General features: G+C 36.2%; 1 protein-coding gene across 1 annotated transcript; it reads right to left on the minus strand.

Annotated features, from left to right (window-relative positions):
* Positions 1 to 6,252: 6,252 nt before the first annotated feature.
* LOC140151836 (aqualysin-1-like) lies at positions 6,253 to 12,169 on the minus strand. Its single transcript, XM_072174161.1, has 7 exons — positions 12,110 to 12,169; positions 11,798 to 11,927; positions 10,911 to 11,026; positions 9,999 to 10,146; positions 8,436 to 8,620; positions 7,213 to 7,384; positions 6,253 to 6,789 (listed from the first exon to the last, which is right to left on the minus strand). The coding sequence occupies exons 1-7, from the start codon at positions 12,146 to 12,148 to the stop codon at positions 6,650 to 6,652; spliced, it is 930 nt and encodes a 309-aa protein (XP_072030262.1). The 5' UTR covers positions 12,149 to 12,169; the 3' UTR covers positions 6,253 to 6,649.
* Between the last annotated feature and the right edge of the window lie 211 nt (positions 12,170 to 12,380).

A 12,380-nucleotide genomic window follows, 5' to 3' on the forward strand; every position in this document is an offset into this window, starting at 1 on the left:
ATTCACAGGCTTTAGGTCGCGAGCACCTTACAATAAAATATAAGACGCAGACGTTGCAGCTGCTAGTGGTATTATAGCATTTTAAAATCGATACATTAGACAATATCTGTTCCCTACGCTATAGCCTTGACAACGAGGTACACGTCTTATATTTTATATAATGAAGCAGCGATAATAAGAGTATACTTATGGAGAGTTAGAACATTGTCACGGTGTTGTTGGTTCGTAAAGGGCTGTATGGACAAGACGCGATTTGCATCGAAGAAGTGACCACCAAATGTACCATGGACAATTATAGCATCCGAAGTTTACGTCCTGGTTAGTATTATATAGCTTATCAAGTATGTCATATAACCGGTTCAACAGTATAGAATTTAGAATGTTCATTGTGTTGCACAATTGGGATCAAAATATGACATCATATTGGAATCACTCCAGGAAGTGATGTATCTAAGTGCATTGCCTAATGTTAACTGGGAAAATCCCATTTGCTAAAATAAGCTGAATGTGACAGAATGGTCTATTAATAGGTTGTGGTGAGTATAAAGGTGAAAGCAACTGAGTTTGCTCTAGGCAGAATATGAAAAGAGATTGTAGACTCTCTATATGTTGGTGGCCGTGCTTCAAAAAGAGGTACATTTGAACCAGTGTGTATAGCAATAATGTGCTATTGTAATACAGCAATGAGCCTGTTTCCTGGAGAAAGAGAGTGATTGGTGAAAGAACATCATTTTTGGAGATCTTCATCTGTGCAAGGGGTTAAGTATTTGGAGAAATCAGCACCATTTCTGCGCGATGATTTTATACGCAAAGGATTCTCTAGGTCGGACTGACGTCAGGGAAATAGCACGGAATAGGCCTGGAAGCGGCGCTAGAAATTAGCATGAAGCCGCATTCATATGTAAATAGCTATTGTTATTTAAATTTGCGCCCAGACGTATTGAGGGCGACAGTCATGTTATCCAGACAGAGAATGTCTTGATGCGCCAGGCATGTCAAATTGCTGAGTGAATGTGTATAAATCCCTTTCTGTATAGGTAATAAGCTAGTATATTTCGTGTTCCAGTTTGTTGTAACAAAAAAATAAGTATTATATTAAATATATTAAGTGTATAAACTTTAAAATTGACGTGAATTTGAAATGCAGAGCTCCAAATCTAGCTAAATCGTGTAGTGTGAAATTATGCTGTGTGACCCCCTCTGCGTGGTAGAATTATATGATTATATTCATAAAACATTGAATTTAACATATAATATGGGCAGCCAACCACGATTTATCAGCATTTAAAAGATATATTAATTAATATTAATTAACAAAGATAAATAATCAATAGTACAAATGACAATTTAACTAGTAAACAAGTCTGAAATCTTAAAATGTTGCCACGTGATTTCCCGAACACGTGATATGTCTACATGTGACCATTATTCAGATTTACCGAAGTATTTAGAGTATGGTGCACGGCTTGCAGGCAACTGTGTATTTCTTTACCTCCGTATAAAATCAATAATTCATGCTGGGAGCCAAGTAACATTCTGTCTGCTTAGTGCAGTTTGGTATTTTATTTTACTTGAGAGCATATAGAAATACATAAAAACGAATAAGGCGCCATGATGGAAAGCTATGGAAGGTCAGGTCGGGTATCAAAGGTTATTTTAACTTCAAATACTACTTGTGTTTCACACCTTGCCTCTGTCACGTATTTCCTTCATATTATTGACCGCAAGTCCTAATTTTGACTTTGCTATTGCAAAATGTTATTTCATATCAAATTAGTAGACTTTCTTTGAAAAAAATATATCACTGGTGCCCGATGGGAATATCCGTCCGCCATTTCATTAAACTGGATCGTTTTCGCCTGGTTTGCGCCCAGATGTATTGGGGCGCGCTATACTCTCATTGAACAGGCAAAGTTCGCAAAACTAACAACGTTGTTATTTGCCAATATCAATTAACATGATCCAAGGGGTCGAACATGAATTATTCATAACGGATCGATAACTGGCCTCACTTTCTAGATAGTAAACCAGCGGAATTTTTCATAGGTTTTGCGTTGCTAATAGAACAACCGTGAATTTAGTGTCACCCCCTTGGAAATAGCCTTGTAAAACCAGTGTGCGAACGTGTAGTTTCCCTTTCTCGAGCTGGTTGCTATGCGAGCGCTTGTGCAAAGGGGATAATGTTCCCGGATGTCCGACCGAGTGAATATATAAATGCATGTGTACAGTGGACTTTGCTGAACAGTGACTTTTCGCAGGACATTAATGGAACTTTGAGCGAACAGAATATTGTCATCATCAACAAGAAGAGGATCTATATCTTTATATCAAAATAAAGTATACATTTTGAAAAAATGTTATGTTTATCGGGGATTTACGGTCAGGATGTCTGCATAGCAAGCAAAATAATTCCTCATCTGCGGTTGGCACAGGCAGTTATTATTTTTTGATTGTTATTGTTTTCAATTCGAACACATACATGGTATGCTGGTCTTAGGGCAGCATAACCTAAATTTTGAGACAAATAAAGCTGACACACAAGATGAATTGTATGGGTTCTAGAAAGGAAATCACAAGACTTGATATACGCATGGAAATAGTAGATAATATCTACTATTTCCATGATATACGGGATGTCATTTCTGCCTCATGTGCATGATTTTCTCGGGAGGGGGAAAACCGTCAAAACTATCGTTTTGATATATCATTGACATTAACTCAAGAACCGCAAGACCTATTAGTAGAAATATAGAAATATAAATGTGATTATTTGCTTCCTTGTGTTATTTCCTATAAGATCAATGTATTTATATTAAGAGGTACACATGCATCATTGTTTTAGTTATATGGCTAAAACTGGGAAAATATGAATCCTGTCATCCCATGCACTCGCCATACATTATAATTATAACCATAAATAATAAAATAAATGTAGACATTTATATAGCGCTTTATGCCGTAAACAGCCTCTAAGCGCTTTTACATTTATTCCGCCGTCATTAGAATATGTCGGAACCACGTTTGCAGCCTACAAGTGGCGCAGGGTCCATCAGTACAACGACTGTGACTACCCCTAACAGCTTCCCATTGCACCTGGGTGGGGTGAGGCAAGCGAGGCAAAGCGCCTTGCCCAAGGGCGCAACACGGTGGTGGGACGGGGAATCGAACCCACGTACGTCGAGCAAGCTCTCAGATTATGAGTCCAAGGCCGTAACCACTTAGCCACCGTATTCATTCTATAAACGATAGGCATAGCTAGTGTTATAAAGCTATCAAAATTTATAGGCTAATTTTGTTTTAGTTTGGAATTAATGACCATTATCATGATAAATCTAGTATTCCAAGATGTGAACTCGATGTATTGGTACTCTCCTATATATGGGTGTTATCTTTCGTTATACAACCTAGGTGCTTGGTCATTACCACTATAGACGTGAGTTATTAGTTACCATATTTACAGAGATGCTTTAATCCTGATTGGTTCCAAAGAGTGTCTTCAACGTATTTTATTTGTTTATTGCAATCACATGACAAAATCTATGGCAACGAGTTTGACATTGAACGTGATGAATAATCGATGATGTCCATTAGTTAATTGATATTCTCACAAAATTAATCGAAAACGCACTTGTTGCTGTACTTGGCGTTCAAGGTCATATGAAGCTGTTTGACAACCTTTCATGCCTGAGGGAGAATAAAGAATTGACAACTGAAATGAGCTAATTCATTTTAAAATAACATTTGAAATAACTGAAATGTATGAAGAAAAACAGTAAAAATCAACAACACCAATGGATAGAGTAACTATAAAACATAAATTTAGTATCTAAATTCTGTTGTGTAAAATTTGCATTAGTTTCGTGTTTGCTACTTGATTATTTGTCATCACTTTTCATTCCGAATCAACATTGTTTTAAATGCAATATAAGCCTATACACGTATACTTTAAAAATAGTCTTATATATAATTATATAACTTCATATATTTTGTGCAATTTCTCTATTTATTATGCACATCAATGTATTTTTGTAATATGCTGACAATTTGCCAAAACAAAATCGATCAATAAATTATTAATTTCCATCTTTCAAAGAAGAATCAATAATGTAAAAGTGTTGGTATGGGTCAGTGCATAATACACCATGAATAATGTAGTACCTTTTTTGCAAAGCATTACGTTTTCTTTCTTTCTTTCCTGGGAAAGTGGGTCAGATGACCAGATCAGTCAATGCTGATGAAGTCCTCCAACGTGAAGGAAGAAATATTAAGTGAGTAACTAAGACAAGCAAAATGCGGCAAGCAAAATACATGTCAATCACACCCAAATCAGCAGTAGATATAGGCCCATAGCAAACTATATGTCATTCATTCATGATCAGCAGTAGATAGCATGCAAAGTATATCATCCACACCCCAATCAGCAGTAGATAGCATGCAAAGTATATCATCCATACCCCGATCAGCAGTAGATAGCATACCAAGTATGTCATCTACACCCCGATCAGCAGTAGATAGCATACTAAGTATGTCATCCATATAGCATAGTGACGTCCATACCTGATCAGCAGTAGATACATGTAGCATACCAAGTGTGACAGGCATCCACACCTGATCAACAGTAGCCAGTATAGGTAACATACTGAGTATGTCATCCACGACATGATCAGCTGTAGATAGCATACCAAATTATGTTTCTTATCAGAAGCGGATATTATACCAAGCATGTCATCCACACTTGATCATCAGTAGATTATATTTTCAGTGCTCTATTATTTTGGAGCTACTATAAACCATATTAACGTACAATCTTTTCAAATGAGTTAGGTCAATTTTTTCTAACTTGATGTTTTTTGGCATATTTGTAACGTTTACACATGTCCCATCTAATCGTAATTGGATTCAGCCAAATTACACCACAATTAAACGGCTAAGAAGATAGTAAGGGAGTTTCTTTCATTTTACTTCATTAGTTTGGCTTAAAATGACCAGAAAACTTTCTTGACAATTGTTACTGATACTATTTTATGATATTTGGCAAAGAATTACCATATTAGAATGTGACCAAAATCGTATTATTAAGGCTTTGATAGAATTTAATATTCGATTCACTAGCTCTTTACTTAACGCGGGCTTCTTCTGTCATTAATCATTAACATGAACTATTAAAAGAATAGTGTTTATGTTTCTTTGCTATGACTACTTGATAACAACCCTCGTAATGACCATGACATTGTCAATGGCAACAGCAACGGCCACGATAATGGCCGCAAAGATATCAATTACTTATTTAAAGGAACCTGTTGCTGTAGTTTAGTTTATAGTAGCTCATTACATCATAAAGTACAATCCAAATAACTGTATGAAACAGTTGCCTGGTTTGTTTTTTGGAATTTTGATGTGCATGTGAATTTGATTTTCTGGGGCATTGTGCATAAAAGTAAAATTCATGGGGGATTGGAAATTTGCCTTAATATTTTGCATTTTTACATAGTGTTTGTCAAGTAGAAAAGAATTCTAAATTTAGAAACGCACTATGTTCTTTACTCATTATCCATGGTCCACTGCGTCACATTATCTCTGCTCCGCAGCACATTATATTTGTTCGTGGCTCATCGAAAAACCAGAGATAATCCACTTGTTGATTTGCTACAAATGACAGATGATTTTTTTACAATTAAAATATTTAATATATGCATAATATTATCATTATGTAAGTGTTGACAAAATATTTGCCAAAAAATGTTAGCAAAAAATATTTTACAATAACATTTTCACAATATTTTAAGAATGTTGTTGTAGTGTGTTTTCATACAAAACGTTTTTTAAACGTTTTCATGACATATATAAAACCGGACATTTAATTTTATTACAACGTTTTTACCAAAATCAAAAAAGCATAACCCGTTTAAAACGTGTTAAAGACGTTTTGTGTTTGTACCTCGAGGCGTCATATATTATATTGTCTCATTTTAGTACAACATTGCATATAATACCCGAGGCTAAAATAGGTTTTTTTTAGTCTCATGTTTATCATGAGTCTATGGGTTCGTTTAATTTGTGTTTTATAATATGCCGTCCAACTCACGATAATTACTTCTTTTCAAAGAGTAAATTTTACTTTTTAGAAGAAGGATTTACAATCAAGTAGTCTTAATAATTAAACACTGGAGGTTCATAATGTAGTTTATCAACATCAAATACATACATTTTATTTTGCTAATAGTTCCAGTTCATAAAGTATACATGAGATTAGTGTTGATTTGTTTTTAGTCTGAACTGCAGGAAATATTAGACGGTCACTTCGGGAGTTTCCATAAGAAAACTTGCATCTGAATCCATTAGTACAGTGTTTGGAGCAAGATTTAGTCTTTCAAACCTAAACATAATATCTGTGCTCTAAAGCTTCATAATGCCCAACTAGATTTAACCATGTTTCAAGCATAGAGCCTATGTGCATTATATACATGCAGGTAAATTTGAAGATTCAAATCTGGTTCCAAAACTCTGGCAGAAAATCCCATTGACAACTGTCCATATTGTTCTTATTTACTTATATTTATATATTATGTCTTCAATTATTTTCAAACATATTTTAGCTTTGAGCATATAGTACATTTCGATTCATTTCAGTCTAGTTCGGTTAAGTTCTTTAGTTCACATACAGGAATGTGTTTGGTGATCTGCGTCCTGGATTAGAGACAACATCAGGGGTAGCATCAGCAGCCATCTGGGCCCAGACATCAGCTGGAGCCATATCTGGGTTAGATTGGAGGATGAGAGCAGCAGCACCTAATGGATTCGAACAAATAGATGTAAAACAGAGTTAGCAACATGTTTTTAAAAGGGATAACAGGATGTCATAAAAAAAACCAGTCGGAACACTTTTGATATAGTAGAGCTCTCGTTTCATAACTTATTTTTTTACACATTCATAAAGCTTGGATTCATAGTTCATTTTCATGAGAGGGACACAATTATTTGCAGGCCATGGCGGTACCACCGATGACATTGGTTCCATCACATTTAGGCTACTGGGGGGAGACGGTATAAGATTGAGGGGAGCTAAAACTCAAGTGATCTGTCAGCTTACCAGAAACATGTGGGCAGGCCATGACGGTTCCACTGATGGCATTGGTTCCATCACATTTAGGCTACTGGGGAGACGGTATGAGATTGAGGGGGAGCTAAAACTCAAGTAATCTGTAAGCTTACCAGAAACATGTGGGCAGGCCATGGAGGTTCCACTGATGGTGTTGGTTGCATCAGGTTCACCAATCCAAGCAGAAGTGATGTCTACGCCTGGAGCAAAGATGTCTACACATTCACCATAGTTGGAGAAAGAAGCACGGGCATCGCTGCTGTCAGTGGCACCAACGGTGATGGCCTGCATTAAATAAAATGACATTGAACATTAAGAAACAAGAATAACATAAATAAACAGAGAAATAAAAATAAGGTACCATGATAGATGTAAGGTGTTCATGGTGTTATGCAAATACAATATTCGACCTAATTAGCACCTAAAAGGACCTTCTAACTTACATTAAGTTTAAGCTCCCTTTTCAGTGTACTCTTTTGCATACAATTGGACTAATATTCAGGTACACTCTTAGAAACAACGGTGTTTATTGTAAGCTATTGTAGTACAGTTTCTTTCTCTATCATGAATTGCAACATTATTTTGGAAAGAAACGTTTCAGTTTAACTTTTCTCAACACAGTAAATGCTCGTAATAAGCACCCCTTTTCATGTTTAGCTCCTATGTGTTAATGAGATGGAATATGGTAATTTGATTAAGCTTTTGACTATCGTAGGCCAAAACATGCAGCATAGAGCTAATGGTGCTCCTTTATGCATGGTTGTATCGTACGGACACATGGGGCATGCCCCCTAGTTCCAGCTCAACCAGGCTTGTTGCCCCCTCAATTGGATGATGTTGGTTTCTGCAGCTTAATTAAGTTTCAATCATAATTTTGCAAGAAAGAGTGCTTTTCTACAGATTTCTCCTACGTTTCCAATATGTCACAAGAAACAGCCCTTTGAGGCTACTTATTTGACCCTATGCATGATTTATTTTGGCTTTAAAAAAAACAATATTGGAAATTGGATTTGAAAGGTGATAAGTGAAATCAAAATACAATTTAAGTTTCTTTTGAGCCTAATATCACTGGGTCAAGTTCATTGGACATTTGAAAATGTTGAATGTTGCTATTTTCAGTATATAACATGTGTCATGTAATCCAACCGATCCAGGCCTACTTGTGAGTAAGTGGTGACTGGTGTGGTACAACTTAGATAATAATGGATAAAACTCAGATATCATGGCAGATGAGTTTCCCACTTTGGGGGGGGGGGGGTGGTCCGGTACATTATTCTATTTACAATATAATTATGTACATATTGATCCCGGATATTGATTCAGTTTTTGATCTTACATTAGCAGCTCCGGCAGGAGAGTAGTTGCAAGCATTGGCATTGCTGTTACCAGCGGCAACAGATACGACAACTCCGGCATTGTGCATAGTATCGACGGCACGATCCATGGCAGATGAAGAGCCACCACCGAGAGACATAGAAGCAACAGCTGGACGTACACCATTGGTGGCTACCCAGTTCATTCCTATAGTACAAGAAGATAGTTGAACAATTTGTCATTTTCATACAATTATTAAAACAATGTAGTCCAATACAGACAAGATAATAGTTATACAACCAGGTAAGTCTATGTGCTGTTTTGTCTTTGGTTCCAACACTATATTGATTTTATTAAAAGACAGAAACTTGAATTTTGACAATTTCAAATAACATAATGCATGCTTTGTGACATAAGTAATTAGTTGTAAATAATCAACACATAATCAGAATTATGAGACCATTATTTTCAATAAGCTTTACAAGGCAGCACACACACACCTACGCAGGTTTATTAATATATCTTCATATTGGCCTATATAGCTCTATATCTATCAGTAAGTCTACAAGCTCTTGTTTTTAGTAATGACATTCTTTTTCAATATTATTTTTAATACAATTCAGGCAGATTTCTGACACACTGCACTATTTTGCGCATAAAAGGTAACCTTGTGACATTACTATAACTAGCATTCAAAAGAATATTAGGCATATTCACAATGTTGTTTAAAGAATATCCAGTTAAAAGAAGGAATTTATGTTTCATATTTTTGTCGTCCCAAAATGGACCATTTTGACGATTACTTCTGTTCCATCGAATTCTTCAGTTCTGTTATTTATCAAAACTTGTAACGGGATATTTTGAGAAGAATTGAGCTAGTACAGTATTTTTGTTTTCCTTACAAAAGCAGATTGCCTAGGCGTGTAGTGTTGGTCAAATATTGGAAGAAATATCTTCTTATTCAGCATGTTCAGTATGCTTAGACTATATTTATAAATAGGTATTTATAAATACGCACGTGACAACCGCCGCGCTGCCATATATAACAGCTTGTAGACAGTAAGTCTCGACGTAACCTTCTACATAGTATAGCGGGTGGTTTTCCTGTACATTTGTACATTTGAATGCAAAGGCGGTAAACAAAGCGACACTGTGCAGCAAAATCTATTTTGTTCAACTTTATATTACATTGTAAATGTTTCCGTCGATAAATATTTTTCCGTCAGCAAATACTTTCAAAATGTTATTTGATAATATATTACAAATTCGGAATCCCCCCATATGTAGTAATTTTGCTATTCAATTAATACTTAAATTTGATGCTGTTTATTTAAAGAGTTCCTATCCTGTTCAATGGCATGATGATTTGGTCACGCTTGCTAGTCTTGGTATGTCATGCCCATGGGTCACGTGCGTATGTTTAAATACGTATTTATAAATATAGTAGGAAGGTAGCTGTTATTTCAAGCTCTGTTGTTAATATCTACAACCTCATCATCTAAAAAAGCCCTAAATATTTAGCCCAAAAGCTGCAGCAAAGAACAGCAAGTTCTCATTCCCTCAACTATCCCAGGAGTAAACTTACCATCAACAACACCAGTGGTAGATCCAGATCCTAGACAGCTGAGCACACGGATACCGTATGCCATACTGTTCTTGGCTACACCCCAGGTAGAGCCACTAGTGGTACCAGCGCAGTGAGTTCCATGTCCATTGCAGTCAACACCACCACCCTATAATATGAGATGTGATAAGAACATGGTGAAATCCTTGCTAGTGAAAATCCTCTTTCTAGTTCATATCACCACAAACTTGTGGTACTACAAATGGTTGTTTTTACTGAAGATCGAGACACTCTTTCTTGTAAATCAAGAATCTCATCTTTTTTCATCAAACCTTTCCAATGCTGATTTATGTTATTTCTTCCATCATTCTATGCGGATATTGGTCAAGTTCATATATGTATAATTTAAAAACCAATCACTAACAGTATCATATGAAATATGAAATATATCACCACAAACTTGGTGTACTACAAAAGGCTGTTTTTACTGAGGATCAAGATTCTTTTGGAGATTAAGTCACATATCTTTTATCCTGTCCAGTTCTGATTTTTGTTCTTTAATTCTATCATTATATGCTGGTGGCTAAGTTCATATAATTATGTATAATTTACCAAACCAATCAAGGAGTGTAAAATTCTCTGTTGAAAGCTCCATGTAAGTGGCCATCTTTCTACTAAGGGAACAAACCAAAAGATCGATGACGTCCTATAAACGTAACTAGTTTCGTTTCTCAGCCGACCCCCCCCCCTCCCTGCCAGAAACGTAATAATGAAATGTTGAAATTTTTGATATAATAATAATAATGACACATTCTTCAGACCGATGTTTTTGTACAAACGTAATCGAGTATTTTTACCCCCTCCCCCCTAAATGAAACTAGTTTCGTTTATAGGACGTCATCGATCTTTCATAATGAAATGCGATATACTTACAATTCCTCCAACAACATCATAGGCCATCTCACAACGTCCACCAACACCACCAAAGTCAACATGATCTGGGCTGACACCGGTATCAATGACGTATACATTCACTCCAGTACCATCATCTAGGTGAAATAAGGATAATACATTATTAGTTTCAACCAAAAGTAGGTGCATAGTTTCCATAAACTTTCATCTCTTTCTCCCTAGTACACAAGCAGCACACGCCCCCATCGACACAAACACCCTCACATGCACACACACTCTTTTAGAATCTACCTGTCTCTTTGAGATTCACCATCCCCCGGGTCACCATCACCCTTGTCCATCTCAAAAAATTATAGTGGATAGATGGTACTCTATCTCTCTCCCTCGTGCAAATAAAAAATAAAAAAGATCATCCAAACAGCCCGTATTTAATAGAACTGTTCAATTTTGTGGTCCCAATTTTACATTAGAATATCTGCCCTCAACCCCTCTGGTTACCCCATATGGACACATACAAACCTCATTAGAATCTTCCTTTCCCTTTAAAAATCAATTTCTTTCCTGCAAAAACTAATTATTGGACAGACAGTGTCTATTACCAGCTCATAGGTCAAGTTAATATTTGACATTTTGCTGAAACTGCATTGGGCTATTCCAGTTAAAATCCATACACCCCCTATGAAAAGGATAAACTCAATCTTCCCACAAGGAGTGTAAATTTCCAATGGAGTTCACTGAATGAGTGACTCCATGGGGGATTGAGGTCATGCCTTTCATTGGGGTGTGTGGATTTTAACTGGAATAGCCCATTATTACATCTCTTTACCAAGATACCCTGATATCTTATCTGAGTCCTTTCGCCCATCCCAACATTGACCCCCAATATAATTATGAATATTCCGACTTACTATCTGAAGCATAGACACCATCCAATGGGAGAGCTCTCTGATCTACACGGTCAAGACCCCAGGTAGCACCTTGTTGTACTCTCATCAAACCATCTTCTTCAACAAATAGGACATCTTTCAAGCCACGTACCTGTTTACAGAATTAAAGAAGTGTTTTTACAAGTTCAACTTTGGGTAAGTGTTGGTTTAAAAATAATCTTCAATATAGCTCTTGTATAAAATTGAAACTAACAGTCTGTAGATAAAATAAACTTTATTTTTCAAACATACACTTTGAGTCGCTAGCACAAAAGTATTAGAAAACTACATTACCTTCTCAAGAATTTCAGCATCCATGTCGACAGCCAGCATGTTGAAAGCCTTGAATCGATTCTGGACACGGGCACGCACTGTGTTGAGACTGAAGGCAGCAGACTCCATGTTGACACCATCCTAAAAAGTCATACAATAAAAACGTGGAAGTTAAATTAAATTTTGCAAATGTTCCTCTTCATTAAAATACGCATAATCAAAATACGAAGCTGAATTTGAATTTGTTACCTAAACTACTTATTTCTAAATATCACTCCTAATCAGCTAATAT

The sequence above is a fragment of the Amphiura filiformis genome, chromosome 5 (genome assembly GCF_039555335.1).
Source record: "Amphiura filiformis chromosome 5, Afil_fr2py, whole genome shotgun sequence".
NCBI lineage: Eukaryota > Metazoa > Echinodermata > Ophiuroidea > Amphilepidida > Amphiuridae > Amphiura > Amphiura filiformis.

Excerpts from the sequence above, each read along its gene's own strand:
- LOC140151836 (XM_072174161.1), bottom strand. The coding sequence starts at position 12,148 with ATGCTGGCTGTCGACATGGATGCTGAAATTCTTGAGAAG. Across the intron at positions 11,928-12,109 it reads ATGCTGAAATTCTTGAGAAG|GTACGTGGCTTGAAAGATGT; the intron begins GTAATGTAGTTT and ends TTCTGTAAACAG. Across the intron at positions 8,621-9,998 it reads TACCACTGGTGTTGTTGATG|GAATGAACTGGGTAGCCACC; the intron begins GTAAGTTTACTC and ends CTTGTACTATAG.